At 36.9% G+C, this 21,773-nt stretch overlaps 2 protein-coding genes across 3 annotated transcripts; one reads left to right on the top strand and one right to left on the bottom strand.

Annotated features, from left to right (window-relative positions):
- Nucleotides 1-201: 201 nt before the first annotated feature.
- Nucleotides 202-3,301, bottom strand: LOC133522619 (probable ATP-dependent RNA helicase DDX10). Its single transcript, XM_061857989.1, has 3 exons — nucleotides 3,058-3,301; nucleotides 771-2,914; nucleotides 202-370 (listed from the first exon to the last, which is right to left on the bottom strand). The coding sequence occupies exons 1-3, from the start codon at nucleotides 3,184-3,186 to the stop codon at nucleotides 223-225; spliced, it is 2,421 nt and encodes an 806-aa protein (XP_061713973.1). The 5' UTR covers nucleotides 3,187-3,301; the 3' UTR covers nucleotides 202-222.
- A 171-nt stretch (nucleotides 3,302-3,472) lies between these two features.
- Nucleotides 3,473-19,575, top strand: LOC133522620 (cathepsin L). 2 transcript variants are annotated; one of them, XM_061857990.1, is made up of 7 exons: nucleotides 3,473-3,623; nucleotides 4,664-4,760; nucleotides 5,128-5,330; nucleotides 8,520-8,679; nucleotides 12,624-12,829; nucleotides 15,624-15,822; nucleotides 17,921-19,575. In XM_061857990.1, exons 2-7 carry the CDS (start codon nucleotides 4,668-4,670, stop codon nucleotides 18,080-18,082), a joined length of 1,023 nt encoding a protein of 340 aa, XP_061713974.1. In that variant the 5' UTR covers nucleotides 3,473-3,623; nucleotides 4,664-4,667; the 3' UTR covers nucleotides 18,083-19,575. The 2 variants fall into 2 exon arrangements, with proteins under 2 accessions (XP_061713974.1, XP_061713975.1); XM_061857991.1 differs by lacking the exon at nucleotides 3,473-3,623 and adding an exon at nucleotides 3,945-3,963.
- Nucleotides 19,576-21,773: the final 2,198 nt, after the last annotated feature.

Here is a 21,773-nt window from a genome sequence, read left to right on the forward strand (position 1 = left end):
AATAGAAAGAAACCAGATTATTTATGGTTGCAATATTTTCCCAATTTTTATTTGATTAATATAATTTTATATTGATGTCGACCCTTAGAGTCAATGTATGGGTGGATCCCATACTTTATACTCTTCTCTTTTACACTTTTTTATTTTTACATCTCGATATGGGATAGAGGAAGATAGTTAATTGACAATAAAACAGTAAAATAGATAACGAATATTTATTTCTTATTTCGCCTTAAGCAACTGCATCGCCAACGCCTCCGCCTCCTGCACCGACAGGGCTGCGGCGACGTCGGTCAGCCGCGCTGCCTTGCGCGGCGCCACGCTCGCCTGGGGGATGCCTTTGCTCTCCACCAACTTGCGTTTGAGGGGCCTAGGAATTAATACACATATTAAATATAGGTCCAAGTATAGATGTGCTAAGACAAATTCATGGACATTTGTGACCGAAACTGGCAAACAGCCTGCTTGGTCGCTTGCCATAAGGATGCCTGGATAGGTTATTGGTATAAAGATACAAGCAAATCTCGTCCTTACTACAAGCGACAAAGTGGGATATTTTGTCAGTTTCGGTCATGTTTGAAAACTTTAACATGATATAAAAGAAATTTAAATTAAATCACTTTCCTTATTTGTAAGTTCAAGCCTTTGTACCCAATTTATAACACATTGTAGCTTGAGAGACTTACGGATGTTGTGATGTGTATTAAGGATTAAAAATATGACTACTTAATAAGCATAATAATTAAAAATGAATTAAAATTACGAAATACCTGTGATATTTCTCTTCTTCAGACTCAGGTTCTGACTGTTCATTGTCAGAACCTATTCTATCATCATCACCAGAATTCTGTTCATCGCCACTACTATCACTATCTTTCTTATTATACACCTTATCAGGGTCTGGCAACCATGACAGATCAGGGCCATCTGACTCTTCATCACTTCCAAAGTCATCTTTCTCTCCTTCTTCCTCCTTTCTTTTATTCTTAAGTTTCCGTTTTTGTTCCTTGTGTTTAGCTTTAACCTTTTCTCTGAACCTGATTTTGTCAAATTTGTCTTCCTCTTTAAGCACTTCTTTAGCCATCTCAATATCAATACCACCCACATTCTCATTGACGAATTTTTTGGCTAGCTCTGACTTGACATCCTTCTTCTCATCATCCAAAGCTTCACCCTCTTCTGTAAACTTCACTTTAGTATTTACTTTAATTTTCTTTTTAAGTAACTTCTTAGCAATAGCTGCTTTAGTTAAAGGTTTGGATTTTTTCTTTGACTTGTGTTCATCTTCTTCTACTATTGTATCATCTTCAATATCAACATTGGTTTTTTTTACTTGCAGGAAATCATCCTCATCACTGTCATCATCATCATTGTGGAAGTTCAATTTGGGAGCTGCTTTGATCAGTTTTTTCTTTATCTTCTTTTCTATTTGGGGCTCATCTTCAGGGCTAGCATCTGATCCTTCATCCTCTTCAGCCTTTTCCTTTAATTTAGATATTACATCATCATCAGCTTCTTCCAATTCTTTCTTATCTGCTTCACTCTTCTGATATCTTTGCAGGAACCTGATTCTGGGAGGCACTATCAAACCTAAAGACCTGGCAAAAGCATCTGTGTCCAAAGCATGGACATTGAATATCTCTTTGTTCTTCATTAAATAAACTGACTTCAAGTAACTTACAAATGCTTTTTGGGCAGTTTGTTTCAGCTCTGTGTGATCTGAGAGCAGTGCCTCTATTTTTCTCTGAGGGGCAACAACTTTAGATGGGTCTACTGAAATTTTATTGATGGGAATTTTGTTTTTATTCAAGTCTTCTACAATTTTTACCTCATGTGGTAAAAGCATTAGAAGCCCCTCACCTTTACCAAGGACACCTCTAGCTGTGCGGCCAGCCCTGTGTATATACGTCTGAACATCCTCTGGACAGTCCATCTGTATCACCCAGTTAACACGGGGAAAGTCAAGTCCCCTTGATGCCAAGTCAGTTGCAAAGAGAACGACATTAGATTTTCTACAAAAATCAGTGTAAATCCTTTCTCTTCTTTCTTGATGTAGAGTACCATAGAGAGCTAAGAGACTTGTGCCTGGGCGAAGTTTACAGAACAACTCATAAGTATACTTTACTTGCTTGCATGTGGCCATGAATACTATTACTTTCTGTTTTAGATGATTTTTAATGAAAGACCAGAGAATGCCAAGTTTCTCATCAATTTCACAGACTATATAACTCTGTTGTAGAGCTTCTGGAGTAGTTGTCTCTGCCTGCTCATGGGGTGCCACATATGTTGGGAACTTTAAACTGAGCCTGGCCAAATCTTTTACAGATTTTGTCTGTGTTGCAGAAAATAAAAGTGTCTGTCTTTCAGCAGGTAAATTCTCTATGATTGCATTCATAGTTGCTTCAAAGCCCATGTCTAAACATCTATCAGCTTCATCCAAAACCAGGATTTGTAAGTGGCTGCAGTCAAATAAGGGGTTTTCATCCATGTGTTGCAGAAGCCGTCCAGGAGTACAGATTAATATGTTAACTTGGTCCATTCTCTTTCTTTCAAACTTGAGGTTCTGTCCACCAATAATGAGGCCAGCAGAAAAATCATGGAGCTGGCCAATCTTTCTCAATGTCTGGAAGATTTGGTAAGCCAACTCTCTTGTGGGTGAAATTACTAAGGCTCCGACACCGTCCATTCTTGTCCATTTGTTACAAAACAAATTTTCCAAGATAGGTATTAAGAAGGCTAAAGTTTTCCCCGACCCAGTCTTGGCCGCTCCCAAGATGTCTTTCCCTTGTAATGCATAGCCTATAGCTTGTCGCTGAATCTCGGTGGGCGTAGTGTAGTTGTTATCTTTAAGACCTTTCAGAGTTTTTTGAGATAGAGGCAGATCTTTAAATGTTTTGATTTCATCTGGTACAATCTGAAAGGAATTACACCGTTTAACGTGAGTTACATCCATTTAAGTTTAGATACTTTATATGCATTGATGTTACACTCAAAATAATAATATATGGTTATAAGTAAGCTCACAAAGAGCGAAAACTTCAAAATTGTATGTTTTACCTTATCATACTGTGCTTTCAAATATTGAATGGCCGCATCCTCCTCTACATTCTTTTTGCGGCGTGGTTTGTAGAGTTGAAACTTCTTCTTCCTTTCACCTTTTTTCTGTGAATTATTCTGTTGTTTCATTTTAATAATTAGATCAGTTAATTCATAACATAACCTCGCTATTTCCCATGCATTGCACTACGCACCTGATCATAAACTATGCATTTGACATTCGATGTTTCTTAAAAAAAAGTAAATGTCAACTAGTTTTGCCCGTAATCGGTAACTTGGGCTGATACCAGAATTGATACCAATTTTTTCTGGTACCCATATTTATCGACTGAATCGATTGTATTATCGCTTTGATTATCTACAATTAATAATGCGCTGTTTCCGGTTAGTTTATGGTTTCTTGCTACTATTTTGTAACGAACTTTGCGTCATCCTTGGCATAAACAAATTGGGAGCTCGACGGAGCTGTCGTGTTTGTTGATATTTGATATACCGTCTCGCGTCGCGATATTTAATTATAATTCAATTTCTAGCTAATTCAGATAGTATTGGTGGAATATATTGAAGTAAGTTGACAACATAATTTAATATTAGTGCCTTAGTTTAGTGGTGTCTTCTTTCTTAGAGTTAGTATTCTTTCTTTGTTTGGGTTTGTGCTCCCTCCTCCCATATCAACACAGTACTCCTTCACAGATTTCGCTGCGTAATATCTACGATTTCCTTGTTACAATCATTTAAAATATAATCGAACGTGACGTGAATTAATTTTACAGTTTCTGGGCAGCTTTACTAGAGTAAATTGTTGGCATTCATAATTATTTTGAGTTACTGAAGATTAACTACCCACTATTTATATATTCGTCGTTTCAAGAATAAGCAAGTCATTACATCAAACCCGAGTTCAAGGTGGGAATAATTAACTGCTTATAAAACTTGTTTATAATTTCTGGGGCAGTGGAGATCCTTAACTAGACGGGACGGGGTATGTAACTTCCATTCCAAGAGAGAAAGTTTTTCTTTGAAAATCCGTCTTTTTAATCTACCTACACTTAACATCTTGAAAAAAGCGTACTACTTAAGTTAGATATTTAAAAATAATCTTACAATTATTTTATTGTTGTCCATAAGTTTTATAAAATATAAATAAATACAAGGTAAAACAAATAATTGTTTTAGGTATAATATAACATCTAGCCACCCAGTGACCTATAAATGGTCCCCCATTCTGTTCTATTTTGAATCTTTATTTATAAGCAAGTCATTATGCCTAGCATTGTTCAAGGTGGGAGTAATTATTACTTATAGCTGCTTATAAATCTTATTTATAATTCTTGGGACAGTGGGCTGTATGATCTACATAGGGTATGTAGCTTCAAAGAGAAAATGTATTTCTTTGAAAATCCGTTGTTTATAACAATTTTTGATATTGTGTATACATTTACTTTAGTTCATATACAAAATTTCATTCTTTTCTTTTGATGTTTATCAGTTCTATAAATAATACATCATACAATATTTTTGGCAAAAAGACATCAACTTATCTAATAAAATTTTGGATACAGCATTATTTAACAAACAATTTATAGTTCGTGTTTGTTTGTTGTAGAAAAATGAAGTGTGTAGCTGTGCTTCTGTGTGTGGTGGCAGCCGCCAGTGCTGTCTCCTTCTTCGACCTGGTCCGCGAGGAATGGAACGCCTTCAAGGTAATATTCCTGACATTACAAAGTCCAGTTCTAAATTGATTTTATTCTTAACAATATGTGATTAAAACAATAATTCTATTACCTGTTGTGATGTGGCTATAGTTATCATAATGTAAGATATATGACTGGTATGTTACGTCATCATTTATTTTACATTATAAGATTTTCTTTGAGGAAAAATGGTCATGGAAATATGCATATGTATATGATATTCCAGACTGTTTAAAAATCTATGAAATTGAAAATTATTTTATTTTTAATAAGGTGTCACACATTTTCAATTAGTCATCATCACCTTACCTTAATTAAATATTTTAATTACCATATGTTAAGCTGTGTTTTAATATGATACATACATTCCCACCAGATGGAACACAACAAACAATATGAATCAAAGGAAGAGGACAAGTTCCGCATGAAAATCTACGCTGAGAACAAGCACAAGATCGCCAAGCACAACCAGAAGTTCGAACAAGGCCAGGTGTCGTTCCGGCTCAAACAGAACAAGTATGGGGATCTGCTGCATCATGAGTTTGTGCACATCATGAACGGCTTCAACAGGACTAACAAGTAAGTACACTTTATTAAATATATAAAAAACAGGCATTTGTGTACAATTTATAAAAACAAAACAAAATTACATTTAATATGGAAAACTATTCCTGTTGTATCTTCATGAAAATAAATTATAAAAATGAATTAGACTTCTTTGCAAAGTAAATAATCAGTGTAAACATTAAGTCATATCATAAATTTCAATATTACATAGACATAAGGGTCCTTATTGAATTTTTAAAGCATTATTTTACTTTAGCTAATATTGTGGGTTATGTGTAGAAAACATGATATTAAATATTAACAATCCACTAAATAAATAAATAAAATAAAATTCGTTAAATTCAGACCAGATGATCCATATGTAAGTAGTTCATAGTAAACTAGAAAAACTTACTTAATGTAATTTCTATAACCTTTGTAAATCTTACCTACAAATATTGAGATGAGAAATATTATGATATGATTGTTTTTCCGTAATGAAGCTAATAATAGACAACAGAGATAAGTAAACGACCAACTTTAATTGAATACTTATCATCGTACAAGCATTTATTGTATCAAACTTAAAATATACAGAGCATAGCTAACAAATTGTTACGTTAGCTGTTCTTTGTATTTTTTAAGTTTGCAAGCTAATAAAGTATTTTAAACTAATTAGGCCGGCCTCGGCCGAGAGACGTTTACACTGGCCGTTTTGTGCGTGAGGAAATTACCTCGCGCGTATGCTCGCTCTGTGTGGACCCGGCTATTAACAAACAGTAGTCTTTTGTTGCTACATATTAACATGACAGAACTCCTCGACTCTAATCAGTTTTATTACTTATTTAAAATAGGTAAAGACCCTGAACAAAGAGACTTACAGAATTAGGTCGCAGATAGCGATTTTGCAAACAATGCTTATCTGTATGTTTGGGAAAAATATAAACAATGGAGCAAACTGACCCGCGGGGCAGTAGATAACTTCTGTTTGTGCCTTCGCTGATTCCGCTATACATACTAATTACATTCATCGGCCATCACTATTTGGGAGTTGATTTATCCAATATCTAGCCGCCGCTGCAAACTATGTTTCGGACTGTACCTATGTTAAAACCCTTAATTATTCTGTTCCGCAAAATAATGAAAATAAAAAGGTAATGTGTCTCTGGACTCTGGTGTCCTACTTGTGGTTACATTAATATGAGAATATGAGGTTTCTAGCTTTCTGGTTGAAAACTCTGGAAAACATGTGTATTTTCCGTTTTTTTTTTTTTTTTTTTTTATGGAGGATAGGCAGGCGTTTGACCACGATCACACCTGATGGTAAGTGATGATGCGGTCTACGGTGGAGCACGCTTACCTCTGAGATACCTATTTACTCTAGCCTTGAAGAGATTCAGATTGTACTCATACGGAAACACAGACTCGGGCAGGGCATTCCACTCCTTGGCAGTTCGCATAAGGAATGTTAAAGCGAAACGCTTTATTATATTTATGTTTTAGCCGTTTTTGAGGCTTGTCACAACACGTATTTTCCTCCTTTAGCAAAGACCTATTTAAAGGACAAGTCTATTTGGTACAGTGGGTGCTAGCATAAGTAACCTCTTTTTAGGGTTCCGTAGTCAACTAGGAACCCTTATAGTTTCGCCATGTCCGTCTGTCTGTCTGTCTGTCCGAGGCATTGCTCCGTGGTCGCTAGTGCTAGAAAGCTGAAATTTGGCATGGATATATAAATCAATAAAGCCGACAAAGTCGTACAATAAAATCTAAAAATTTAATTTTTTTAGGGTACCTCCCCTACACGTAAAGTGGGGGTGAATTTTTTTTTTCTTCAACCCTACAGTGTGGGGTATCGTTGGAAAGGTCTTTCAAAACTAATAAGGGGTGTTCAACAAACATTTTTTGATAAAGTGTATATATTCGGAGATAATCGCTCCGAAAGAAAAAAAAATGTATCCCCCTTCTAACTTCTGAACCATAGGTCCAAAAAATATGAAAAAAATCGTGGAAGTAGAGCTTAAGAAAGACATTAAATGAAAACTATAGCGGACATGATCAGTTTAGCTGTTTTTGAGTTATCGCAAAAAGTTTCCCCTTCATAGTAAAAAGACTTGCTTTAATTAGGTACTGATTATGCAAATTTGCCTATTTGTTTAACTCGGGTGAAAGGTACCGTTTCATCCCTTGGTTAACAATTTAGTATACTTTAAGCTCCAGTTTAGCTTATTGTGACGGAAGAGTAACTACGGAACGCTACACTGAGCGTGGCCCGACATGCTCTTGGCCGGTTTTTTTCGTTAGTATGGCGTCTTGGGTACTTAAGTTGGGGTACTTCACTTACTGTACATACCAGCACAAAAGTAATAAGTACATTGAAACATCTGTCTAGGTCGTTTAGTCATCTCATCTCTGGAAGCAGTGGAATTGTATCTAAAGCGTTTGATTAACTCACAGTAACTATAATTAAAAGTTAACGATCCTTGTACGTGCTAATTCGCAGCTTGACTGTGCGTAGCAAATCGCCGATAAGCAGTTTACGTTGTGTTCTTATCGCAAATAAATTGAATTTTTTGACCTTGGTACCTAGTAGGCATTTTTGGATTTTCACATATTAGTCATTTAATGTATCATGGTTTTGAATAAGGAATAATTTTTAGTACCACGCTTCCGTATATATATATATATATACAAATGAAAACAGTTAGGTAACTTGATTGACATGTTTCTTGGTCCTCTTTAGCATAATGGATCAGTTTCATTGGTCGAAAGGGTGCGTGCGGGGTGCGGGAGATTTCCATAAAGCATGCATTCGAGGAACTGTTTTACATTAGTCGATGGGACCCGTATGCGTATTCACTAGTCGTTATACCACCTTACCGCTGCTTTGAGTCACCCGCATGCTGTATATTGACCCAACTATCGACTTATAAGTTTCACTAGTCGTTATACCGTCTGCGGGGAGTATCCGCACGCTTTATATCGACCAATGAAACTTAGCCATCAAGGCACCCATGGAATAATTGTCTTCCTACAAATAAAACATTGAGAAAGTCCTTGAAATCTGGAAGTTTGAAACACATATTCTTCAACATTATATGGCAGTTCCAAGAAAGATTTTTTAAATTTTAACGCGCATGGAGTGAACATGGGTTCAATGTTTTTTAGTCTCCACGCGGACAAAGGCAAGTTATACGTATATTTAAACACTGCCTTTGCTCACAGGCACAAGGGTCTCCTCTCCAAGGCCGCTGGCATCCGCGGCGCAACCTTCATCTCGCCGGCTCATGTGACCCTGCCCGACCAGGTGGACTGGAGGAAGAAGGGCGCCGTCACCGAAATCAAGGACCAGGGCAAATGCGGATCCTGCTGGTCGTTCAGTACTGTAAGTTTTCAATTCCAAAAGCTGACCAATAAACCTTGTTTTCAGAGATTAACGAATATGTTAACAGGCTTAAAACAACTTGTCGTATCCATGATCTATCTGAAGATTTGATATCCTAACATCTCTTAAACAACACGTATAAAATAGGTAAATAGGCCAAGGATTTTTTTTATTTCAATGTTAAAATATATTGGGTTGTGTTCTCTGGACATTATTAGGTTTCTGGTTAAGTTAAGGATTGTTTAATAGTTATTTACATACAAGTGCAGATTGGGAAATTCGAAACGAGTAGTAGAGTAGAGAAGAGAGTGATAAATTAAAATCTGATCGAAGGGAGTGTTTTAAATCGACACGAGTTGCGAATTACCTATTCGCACGTATATCGTACAACGTTTTACGGTACATTATGGCTCGTTAACACATTCACTGCCAACGTTTTCGTAGCGCTACGCTCGTAACCGATCCCAGCGTTTTCCCGCTTTGTAGAGGAAAGCGACTACGAACAGAGAACCCGCCGAGCGGGTTCCCGGCACTCAATGTGTTAAAGTTTCGACATATGTGCGGAAAGTGCTCATTCCCGCACGCGTACGGGAACGTAACACCATATGTACTGTAACAAAATTTGTACGCTATGTTGAAAACATTTATATCTCTTTGATAATTAAAATAAGAATTTCGTGTGGTTCTTCATACAAATTACTAGAACAACATTTTATAAGAGGTGCCTCTTGAGGGAACCCAAAACTACCAGAAGCGATTATAATGATCTCTGCTTCCTTTCTCACAGCGTCAATTCCTTAACATGTCAATCGCAAAATGCCCACATGACCCATTTAACATTATTACCCTTCCTCTCGAGTTAACGCAATTCAATAAAGATCACAGCATCACTGTTTGCGGTGTAAATCATATCATCAGCGCCACCTATCGTATTTATTCGGACATAGAGGTGACCAGTGTCAAAAGTACGAATACCTGTTACACTAAAGCGATGTTATAAAATAAGTCGAAACGCAATAGTACTGAATAGCAGTTATAAATTGTATACAAACATCAGTCTGTATACATAGAAAGCGCTTCCTACGTTCCGTTACGGCGATCACGTGCCCGTTCACCTCGAACTAGAGTTACAAACCGGTCTTTGTGTCCATATGATCCCCACGACTAAGGAAAATACTCAACGTTCAAACGTTCGATATCCGAACTTCTTCCTTAAGACATTGAGTCACAGGGATCGAAATGTGCCAGCCAAAATAGACGTTGAAATTTTAAATTTCTTGCTGATCTAATGTCGCGTTCGTGGGGTCCCAGAGGATTAATATGTATATGTGTAGCTATAAGTAGTGTCCATTTGATTCGAACAAAGGAAAATAATAATCATTCAACATCCGAAATGTTTTACAGTTATTTTAGTTAACTTCCTTATAGGTATATTGAACCATCCGTTGAAAATTAATTTGCTTGGTAGGTACGCATTAACGAGGTATCGGACGCGACGTTGAAAACAATTGTACATAATACGCGTCGTCAAACAAAACAATGAGTCACGAAAACATCGATTTCTTAGTAAAAGTTTCATCAGGCTATTGCAACTGTTTATGGATAAAATTAATAACAGTAGTTTTAAGGAAATAAATATATAATAAAATCGATCGGTTCTGTGTTATCTCCTTTTCTTCGTAAGCTTTTGTCTAATATTGGCTTAGAAATGTTACTTTTAAATTGGCATTTAAAATCCAAACTGATTGGGACGGATACGGGACAAGATATACCAACGAAGTAATTGACTTTTTAATCAATTATTTTTTATCGCTCTTCGACCACTTTGTTGCTTACTTAATGCTTTGTTTCGTCCTAAAATAACACTTCACAGAACAAAGAATACAAATGAAATTGTTAACCTTCTAATCGACCTACAAAACAAAATAAAATTGACCCCTATTATAGGCGTGTATACACTTGCTATTACAAACCGATTATTTTTTATCAACTTAACATAGTTATTAACACTAACCATATACGGGACGTATCATATTCTCATAGTTATCTAGTTAAATATTACTAAAATTAAAAAGCACATATGGAAACTATAATAATATAATCTACCAATGTATGCAGCCAAGTGGTTCTTTCCCCAACTTATAAAAACCAGTCGCAAATCAGTCATTTTGTCCGTTCAACCCGCATGGGTTTTTGTATCGAGATGATGTAATCTTTAGCATTATGGAAACATTTTAGTTTGAGTCATAATTACAAGTTTATAAGGTATACTTTCGCTTGTGTGATGTGTAGTTCAATATTTGAACCCAATGAGTCATGACAGTGTATAGGATTGTTAGTTGCAGTTTTTATGTGATTTTACGTACGCTGCCTGCTGCAAAGATTGCTATAGTTGCCATCGTAGGTACTTCACTGTAAATCACTATAATATCCAAAGTGTGGCCACTTTGTATGAGGCTTTTTGAGTGCCCTTAAAATTATTTATGTACTGATAGGTACATTAGATAAGTGCCCCAACTTAAGTACCCACGTCGCCAATGTCGCCATACTAGCTGGATAGCATGCAGTCACAAATTAGTTTCTTCAGGGGTTCGGTTTTTAAAATAATATGACCATCGCGGTCCGTTTCTACTTGTGTTTATTAAATAAGTAAAAAAAGACCATAGATTTAAATCGACCGGGATATGGACCGTGATTATCTTTTGTATTGTTTTCGAGCTCCCGATATTTCGACGCAGTTACATACCTACATCTTGTTCACGGGTTACTTAAATAATTTAAGTCTCGTAACCATGAATCGTACGAAACTGTTAAATACTATCCCCCTTATTCATAATCGTCTACTAAAGTTGACAAGGTATGATGGAAAGAGACAAAAGATTATTAGCGGCTTGTCAACTTTAGTAGACGTTTATGAATAAGGGGGTATAGGTCGGCAGTCCGCCATTTAGTGACAACTGGATAGTGGATACTTATGTTAGAGCCCTGACTGTAGCAATAAAATAGTTACAATAATAACAATAATTATGGCTGAGGGTGATTCACTCCCGCGAGAACATCCTCGGGTAGTCATTTCCGCCGTTTGCTTTTGTAAATTGAAACACAACGCTGTTTATAAAATACTAGAATATTTTATATACAAGGAAGTAATCTTTTATTCATTCATGTATGTATTAGGTCCATTTAAATCAAGTCACCCGGTCGACATTTGAGGTCACGTATTGTCAACTCAGAAAATGGGTCAGTCTTCCACTTGTGTCAATATGTCTGCTGTTAACAATACAATTGCGCTTTACGGAATTTATTACGCGTAGTGTCGATTGATTAAATTGTAGAATACTCCTCATACTTACAGAATGATTTGAAATTGTATAGCTAAATATAAATATACAAGGTTCTTACTAAACTTATCGTACGTTATATATATTAATAAATATTATAGGACATTACTAAACAAATTGACCGAGTCCCACAATAGGCTCAATAAAGCTTGTGTTGTAGACAACGATACATATAATACATCAATATTTATAAATACTTAGAAAACACCCATGACTCGGGAACAAATATCCATGCTCCTCATACGAATGCCCACCAGGCTACCAGGATTTGAAAGCAGGACCATCGGCTTCATACTCACTAGGCCAGACACGTCGTCGAACATTAAATGTTTGGTTTGCCTCGCCTTTTTTTAAAATATTTGATTCCCAGTATTTTATAAATAAAATTGGGCCATAGTATTTGTATAAATTGCATACAACTTGAATTAAACTTATTTTGAGGGACTCATTTCAAACTCAAAAGAGTGTTGCATCTTTCGATATTATCAGAATTATTTTCTGAAATACTGCATTTCGAAATGTTGTTTTTCCTTCCTAGTGATTCTGTTTGGATACTACTCGTATTATACAATCTTCTTATTTACAATAATATTTTTCCCACAGACCGGCGCTCTCGAAGGGCAGCATTTCCGCAAGAGCGGCTACCTAGTGTCCCTCTCCGAACAAAACCTGATCGACTGCTCAGCTGCCTACGGGAACAACGGTTGCAATGGCGGACTCATGGACAACGCCTTCAAGTACATCAAGGACAACGGAGGCATTGACACTGAGAAGTCTTACCCCTATGAAGCCGTCGACGACAAGTGCAGGTTAGTTACTGATTTCGACGCTAGATGGCGCTATTAGGTGCACGGCGGAGCCTAAATCGCGCTAACGTTTGGTCGACGTAAAAAGCTAACTATTGTCGATAAGGGCTATTGATGACAATTGCAGGTTAGTTTCTGAATTTGGTGCTAGATGTCGCCGTTAAATCTGGTCGGTGGAGCCTGAATCGCGCTAACGTTTCTTCGATGTAAAAATAGATATTAGATACTATGTGTCCGTTTTCTTAACGAAAGAATTCACTAATGGGGTTTGTGTGTAATGATCCCTAAATCGCACTATAGATGACCATTTTGGGTTAGATCAGGGGTTCCCAAAGTGTGCGCCGCGGCGCCCTGGTGCGCCGTAGAAAGTAAAGAAGGGCGCCGTGAGTTCTATCATTATCCGAAACCACAAATATTCGCGGGTACCTATTTGAGCGCTCGCATCGGTAAATAATATAACGTCGTGTCACTCTTTTTCGACCGTGATTTTAAATTTACAAGGGCGCCGTTGCAAAATACTAAACTTGTAACTGCGCCGCATGTTGAAAAAGATTGGGAACCCCTGGCCGTTAGATGTTTGTTTTCTCAGCTTTGCTTTTAAGTTGTCAATTAAAGATACCCTATCTTCATAGCCATTTATGTTTTGCAATTTATAAGCTACAATTAATGAGAATAATGTTTTTTATTGATCGATTTTATTATATTATTACAACGTTTATAAATGTACATACATGTTGTTTTTCTGTTTACTTCTTTGTTATAATTATATTGGTAATTAATGTTTCCTGCAGTGTTATTATCGTAAAATAATGTTTTTATTTTATATTAAGATTACCCACAGACCGCAAAGTTATACATTTTCCTCAAAAACCAATCAAATTGTGTTCCATTTACGGCGCACACAGTGTTATAAACAGCGATAGTCTATATTTGCTCCTACAGTTAAACTTATTAGTCTTATTTTAGTAATATTGAGGAAATAATTGAAATTCTAACAATGTCTCTATTAGAATCTATAAATGTAATTAGTCTTCCGGGCATTTTGGCTTTTCCTTGAGCGGTCAACACATCATTGGGGCGCTTTGATATTGTAGCCGCAAATTTAATGGAGGTCTACTTTTTAGTAGGCCTAGTAGTATTTGTCTATGATTTTCATAAATTCTGATAATAAGACTTATAATAAGTAATCGCTTTTGGGCGAAGGAAAACATCGCGAGGACAGTTGCAATTGAAAGATGTATGTGAAGTTAGGTCCGACCGAGATCTCGGTCTCGGTCTCGGTCTCGGCATTCTCGGCCAAAAATCGGGCCGAGATCTCGGTCTCGGCTCTCGGCCAAAATGGGCCGAGATTCTTGCCGAGACCGAGACTAGGCAATAAGTTATCATTAGTGTATTTGAATTTACCGCGCACGAGCGCCCGTTTCTAAGCCACTCGTTGGTTGCATCGCCCGCGTGATGTGACGTTTTTTTGTGATTTTGATTGGTTTCGTACCCACATTTTAAGCCAATTACTTATCAAATACGGTGTTGGGTTGGGATCGGATAGGCTCGGTTGCCAGTAATGGCTTGTTCTTTGGTTCTTTTCGTTTTGTGGTTGTTGTTATTGCGGAAGAGTTAATAAATGAGTGTATATTGTTATTGAGATGTAACTTAAATTAACTTGATGTGGGTGTAATATGACACTGGGTATTTTGGTACGGGAAAAGGTAAGGCAGTAGGTATGTACAAAACAATACCTGTGGCGGATTACTGTTGTGGAATATTGGACATAACTATAATTTTGATTATTGTTATTGTACCTCTTTTTGTGCACATCCGTACTAGAAAAACCGGCCAAGTGCGTGTCGGGAAACGCATAATGTAGGGTTCCGTACCTTATTCATACAATACAAAAAGTCAGACAAGCAAAAGAGAGAATGTTCGTGGCACTTGCTTCGTTTTAATAAAAAGATATTCAAAATAATTTTCCTGAAAAAGTATTTATTACAGCTTAATTATTAACCTTACTAATATGAGACTTACATTACATAATACACCTTCGTTCCATATATCGTTATAAAGTAAGTTAGTTTTCGAGTAAAAAAAATGGTTGTGACATACGGACAGACGCAGACAGACGGCAATGGCGAAACTATAAGTTGCCATTTTGGCTACGGAACCTTAAAAATACCATTTAATAGCGCTACGAATTGATCATGATAACTTTTTCTGATAAATCGTCGAATTTCGACTATTGAAACATTTTGATTGCAAAAATCGTTTTTTTTTCTTCTATTTTATAAATTCTCGGTCTCGGCCGAGAATCCCATTGAATCTCGGTCTCGGTCTCGTTCTCGGCCGAGACAGAAAAAGCATTCTCGGTCGGACCTTAATTGTGAAGTACCCAACTCGCTTTATCAGCGGAGCCAAAAGCCTCTCATGCGTGAGAGGAGGCCTGTGCCCAGCAGTGGGACGTATATTCTGGCCGAAGGGTGTGGTTTTCGGTGGTTCCGTGGGAATCTGCCGACTTTTCCCAACATGAGTTTTAGCTTATAAGATTTATTTTTATTGTATGTATGTTAGTTTGTATGACCTTAGTTGCCTGAAAATAATTGATTTGATTTTGATTTTCATATAGGCAAAATTATTATTATTGTTTAAGTATTTATGATTTTATAGTTTTACATGATGAATATCCAAATGCAACTATGAATCCATGATTATCCCAAACTATACGAGCTTTTTAACTCTGACGCCCACAACTTTCCCATTTTATTATACAAATACCAACAACATGTAACTAGTATTTTCTCCCCAGGTACAACCCTAAGAACTCGGGCGCCGATGACGTGGGCTTCACCGACATTCCCCAAGGAGACGAGCAGAAGCTTCTAGAGGCGGTGGCTACTGTGGGACCCGTGTCTGTGGCCATCGATGCTTCGCAAGAGTCCTTCCAGTTCTACTCTGACGGCGTTTACTATGATGAGAACTGCTCGTCGGAAAACCTCGACCATGGGGTAAGTTGGTTATTTTAGAAGCTGTTAGATCTGTATGCCGCCATTGATGCCAATTGATCAGCATCGACTAGTAGACCCTCGACCTCAACTGTTACAAAAAATGTAATAGTTAAACTCTTAACTTAAGATATATAGTTCAAATTTTGTTTAGTGTGTTTAGTAGTGAATATTGTTCTAGTGATTATAAATAAATAAATATTTGGGGACAAATAAATAAATGCCCTTACCGAGATTCGAACCCGGGACCATCGGCTTTATAGGCAGGGTCACTACCACGTCATTGCACGTATTAAAAACACAAGTTTTTTCTATACACTTGATACAGATGACTGATGTAAGTTTGGAGGTCAGACACGGTCACTCACGCAAATAAACACACTTTATCTACAAATATTACAATAATTAGCCTATCTGTTAAACGTGCGGAGAACCACGCAACTTATATCTACAATATATATTACAGATCGACAGAACCACACCTTTATTTATTACAATAAAAATTCAAGATAAGTCATCTATCTTGTTGGTTCAGTGAAATATGTCAAAAATCATATCGTATGAGTAGTGTTTGTTGGGACATTTTAGCTCCCCAACCGATGAACTGATTTGAGTATGGATTTTAAAAATCGAAAGTGTTGTCTGTTGAGATTGTTCTTAGATAGAAACTCACTAGAAGTCGCTGTATTAATGTTTGTGGGTTTTTACCATTAGAACGCCACGCGCCTGTGCGCATAAAATAAATATTCAAAATTCAAAAATTTATTCTGCAAGTAGGCCTCAAGGGCTCTTTTACAAGTCAATACAACATTTATAGTAACATCATATAGTGACATGAAAAATACATAACAACATTTATAAATACAACAGCCAATACCTGGGTAAACATTACATTATAATAATCTTAAAATAAATAATTACTACAATACAATAGAGATGTATAGTCTCTATGGTTAAAAACACATTAAATCTGGAGATGTAAAAGGTCATATAAATAATAAATAAAATAAAATAAAACAAAAATAGTTTATTTACCATAAAAATGTACAAGATTTCCTTAACCTCTGACTGTCACACTAGGCTATGCCTGTGTTGTGGAGTCAGATTGAAAACAATACTAATTTGAATTACATCCTACGCTGAAGTTTTGGTTTTCGAATAGGTATCTAATACTAAAACATTTTTGATAATAATAACAGGCTTAAACTAGACAGGAACAACACATAACATTGCATAACACATTACATTGTTGGAATGCACGAAGGTTTATTTTAGCTAAGAGAATTGAGTATAGAGGCTTATTGCTAAGTAAATTTTGTAGTCAACTTAATTTACTGCCATCTTTCGACACAGGACTAAAACTGTTCGAATGATATATGGCTATTTGACCCATGTTCCTTTACTGATATGTGTTAAATATCAAACTGTGTCGCCATCTACTCGAGTATAGGCCAAAACTATATCGCCATCTAGCAAAAATTTTTCTTGATTTTTCGAGGCATTTTTTTTTCACAGACTTTAATTATCTTATACGGAGTTAATTTTTGGTATTAGGCTCTAGCAGCACGCGTAAGCTGACGTTTTTGGAAGTCATAGGGTTAAAGGACTACGTGTCAAAATGGCCCAAAAACCAACAGAGTTGAGAATTAGGTCATTAGCTAAGTATTTCAATGTACTTCATTTCGTTCTATTGGCACCAAGCGGAATTCCATTGCGGAACTGAGATATTTGTATTTTAGTTAAAATGTCATCACCCTTATTACTAAGGCAATAAAGTCCACCGCTGGGCGAGCGCGGCGAATGGTTTGCCGCGCTCGCAGCGATGCACGAATCTACCCTGCAGCAATTAACTTACTTGGGCTCTATTGCCTAGTTAATAAGGGTGATGATATTTTGACTAAAATACAAATATCTCAGTTCTGCAATGGAATTCCTCTTGATGCCCATAGAATGAAATGAAGTACATTGAAATACCTAGCTAATAACTTAACTCTCATTTCCGTTGGTTTTTGGTCCAGGCTCCATACAAAGTTGCCCATGGTCCTTGACTTAGTTCGTCAATAAATACCATACTATTTCCATATTTCTTTTTGTGGATCAGGTGCTGGTTGTGGGCTACGGCACGGACGAGGCCGGCGGCGACTACTGGCTGGTGAAGAACTCGTGGGGCCGCAGCTGGGGCGACCTGGGCTACATCAAGATGGCGCGCAACCGCAACAACCACTGCGGCATCGCCTCCGCCGCCTCCTACCCTCTAGTTTAAGTCCCAAGAAAGTATCAAGTTGCCACCTACTTCTTTATCGATATTGGAGTTCTAGAAACGAAAGAAAGATAGACATACCATATTTAAAGCAAGAAAGAATAGGCTACTACTGAACCGGTGAGCTCCATCTTAGGCCCTGTCTTCACTTTCCATCAGGTGTGACTAGGGCCAACCGCCGATCTGTATAAAAAAAAAGAGTCTACTGCCAATAAGTCCTCAAAATCATTAGGTTACCTGCTTCTTAACAATGTTTAAACAAATAAAAAAAGACACCATCTTAAAATCTACTATCGGCACGCAAAGAGATTAATATTTTTACAGTACATATGGTGCTACTTTACCGCACTAGTGCGAAAATTAGCATATTACGTTACTGTGTCGAATATTTAAAGGGCCATATGTACTGTAAAACGTTGTACGATACATGTGCGAATAGGTAATTTGCAACTCGTGTCGATTTAAAACACTCCCTTCGGTCGTGTTTTAATTTATCTCCACTCGTTTCGAATTTCCTATTTTTCGCACTTGTATCGTAATGTACTATTGTAAAGTCTAAGCAAAAGCAGTATGAGACCGTATTCAGACGTGGCTCACTCCGCGGTAGGGTCGCGGCCCGCACCAGTCCTGGTGTCCAGCAGTAGCGGTTGCCGCGCGCCGCTGTATCTGTCGCTGTACACGCGTTTTGTTAGGGAGTGAACCATCTGTAGATTTATTTATTCTGTGCCGTATTGAATTGTTGAATGCTCTTATTTAACTTCATTGTAATACAAAGCGTTGTATCGTCCTGCGGTGGAATATAGATGTCGTTACTTATTGAAATGAATAAAAACTGTTGGTGGCACCGCATTTTATAAATTTACAAGCCGACGTCAGATTTTTGGATTCCTAGAGACAAAAATAAAAATTAAGATGTAGGAATGCTAGCCTATGTGATCAGTGGCTGTATGTTTAATATACTAATATAAAAGATCTTAGTGATGTTTAATTATAAGTATCTGAAGCTTTACACATTTATACTTAGTTGTAAGGCTATGAAATTGTAAAATTTGTAAATTTATCTACTTTAAGTTTCAATGAATGTCGCAACCCTGTGTAAAAAGTAGCGTCTGTCATTGTCACAGTCAAAATTCAAATAAAAAATCTGTTATCGTCTACTCCACCGAACACTGTCTATGACCGTAATAAGATTCATATACTAGCCGTGTCTTATCCAACCTCTACATTGGCAGCATCATCACCTTGATGGATCCATAACACGAAAAATTTATCGATTGTTATCGCCTACTGAGATTTTGATTGTGACATTTCTATGATCATTCCATTGCTTCGATGAAACATCACATTTTATTATAGGACTGGGTTTTGTAAAACTTAGTGAAAAAAATAGTTTTACGAGACCTAGACTAAGTAGTCTTAATGGTAGGTTAAGTTCCAATTTTACGTTGTGATATGATTTTGCGACTGTGAGAGAATATAAATATATTTTATTAAAATACATTTTTTATTTACCACCTAGAAGCATCCCTATTAGATCCGAAAATTTATGAATGTTACGAAAAAAGAATTACCAATACCTAGTACAGTCAGCATCAATAGTAGCGGATGAAACAACGCGCCAAAAGTATCTGATATTCCGGATAACTTTTCCAAATAAAGATAAATCTCTAAAATGTATGTTCAAAAGTATATATTTTACAGTCTTAATATTGTTCTACACACAAAACCATCACATTTTGTTAAGCTGTTACAGAATGGTAGGTCATCCGACATCCAATGTGGAAACGCACTAAAACTCATGCAAGGCATAATTAAGCGCGCTGCGCACTCAGATCTGGAATCTGGAAGCACCATAACTTATTGAATCTATGTCGTTCACACGCGATATCTGAAGGCCTACCGCGAACCACGTTCGACGTGTTGCCTCCCTGTCACACTTACGTACCAATTTACAAGTGCGACAGAGCCAACACGTCGAACGTGGTTCGCGGTAGGCCCTCTGTTACGCACTCAGTCACGCGATAGCCGGTCATGTGACGCCCTCGGTCAGTGCTACTTACCCCTGTTATCTTAATTAGACTCCGTCTTACTGCCCTTTCGCCCTATAGCAACCTTATCGAAGGAAACTACGTAGCATAGATTTGTAACAAATGTAATCATTTGTAAACCTTGTTGGAACGAAACAGGGTCTATAAGGAAGTACCTACATCCGCTTTAACCCTATGAACGCCACGCTTATTGTGCGCGGCGCGTCAGAATGTATGAAGGTTGATATTGGGTTGTAGCCGCGCGTCAGTTGATGTCTTTGGCGGGCAAAGGGTTAATATAACAAAGACGACCAAGAATAACTAGTTTTTATTTTGCCTCTTTTGCGGCATATAATTTTTATATCCTTGCCATAGTGTAGCTTTCTAGCACTAACAATCACGGAGAAAAGATTCGGACGGACAGCCAGACAGACAAACGGACATGGCGAAACTATAACGGTTCTTAATTAAAACAAAAAGTATTACTCTGTTAATCCGCGAAAAGATAACGTGCTAGTCAGACCAAGCTAAGTTGGCAGCAATCTTGATAGCTCAGCCTGTGCGAGTCCTATTTTAATCGTCAAACATCAATGAAATTTTCAATTTCACCTTCCCATACGTCCCATATTTTTTTAGCATTAAAAAGAAGGTAAGCGATCTTGACGTGTTTCTTTATTAAAAATCACTTTTGAAAAATAAGTTACAGCAAATATGTAACAATTAAAAATCATATAAATTTTTTTGCTTTCATGAGTAATGTTAAATATATTTTTTAAAAGCGTTTTTTAATCATATTCAATAAAAAGACACGTCAAGATGTTTAAGCACCTTTTTTCTATGCAAAAAAATGAACTTGCACATGCTTAGGCTGAGCTATCAAAATCGCTGCCAACTTAGCTTGGTCTGACTCTAACCCGTTATGCTTACTTGCGTTTTTACATGCAATTAATGTTCCCACCCTCCCACCGTAAAAATAAATGTAACAAACCACACCACCAAAAGTACAAAACAAAACTCGATACGTATTTCTCCTCTCCAGCTCTCAACGAGGCATCCTCAGGAAATGCTGGAGTTAGCTCAGTTACCAAATCCCGAGATGGATTTTTATTTAGTTTTAGAATCGTACGCTAGATGTCGTTGTTCGGTGTAGTGAAAATCCTGAATCGCGGTATTAAGATTTTTCTTGGAATAATGACCCCAGCCCAGCGACTCTCATTTTAAATTATGTTTAATGTATTCAATTCATTTCTTTATTAGAGAAAATAAATTATCCATATTACAATGAAGTTATTAAAGTAACTTTAATTAAAAATGATTTTTAATTAAATTTACGCGCTAGATGACGCTTTTTCTTGTAGTAGAGAATCCTGAATAGTGCTGTCACGATTTTCGGTAGATCTGAGGTAGATATACTGAGTGTAAGTAGAACAAATGAGTCGTCATGATTACCATTTTCTTTGTTAGTTTTGAAAAGAGAATATACTTAATTAATCCTTATCGCCATGGAAATAAAATAATGAGCGATGATGCAGCATGTAAGTATTAAATTGTTTAATTTCTTTGTTTTGTTCCAATTAGATGTAAAATAAACGGTTACTCATTAACGCGTATTCAATTTGTGATTAATTCTATGCGCGATTGGTACATGAGGTCAGCGTGTGTCATCG

The sequence above is a fragment of the Cydia pomonella genome, chromosome 11, assembly GCF_033807575.1.
Source record: "Cydia pomonella isolate Wapato2018A chromosome 11, ilCydPomo1, whole genome shotgun sequence".
Taxonomy (NCBI): Eukaryota; Metazoa; Arthropoda; class Insecta; order Lepidoptera; family Tortricidae; genus Cydia; species Cydia pomonella.

Coding starts and splice junctions, on each gene's coding strand:
- LOC133522619 (XM_061857989.1), bottom strand. CDS start 3,186: ATGAAACAACAGAATAATTCACAGAAAAAAGGTGAAAGGAAGAAGAAG. Junction 2,915..3,057: donor TGAAAGCACAGTATGATAAG/GTAAAACATACA, acceptor AATTCCTTTCAG/ATTGTACCAGATGAAATCAA. Junction 371..770: donor GAAGAAGAGAAATATCACAG/GTATTTCGTAAT, acceptor ATTAATTCCTAG/GCCCCTCAAACGCAAGTTGG.
- LOC133522620 (XM_061857990.1), top strand. CDS start 4,668: ATGAAGTGTGTAGCTGTGCTTCTGTGTGTGGTGGCAGCCGCCAGTGCT. Junction 8,680..12,623: donor CCTGCTGGTCGTTCAGTACT/GTAAGTTTTCAA, acceptor TTTTTCCCACAG/ACCGGCGCTCTCGAAGGGCA. Junction 15,823..17,920: donor CGGAAAACCTCGACCATGGG/GTAAGTTGGTTA, acceptor TTTGTGGATCAG/GTGCTGGTTGTGGGCTACGG.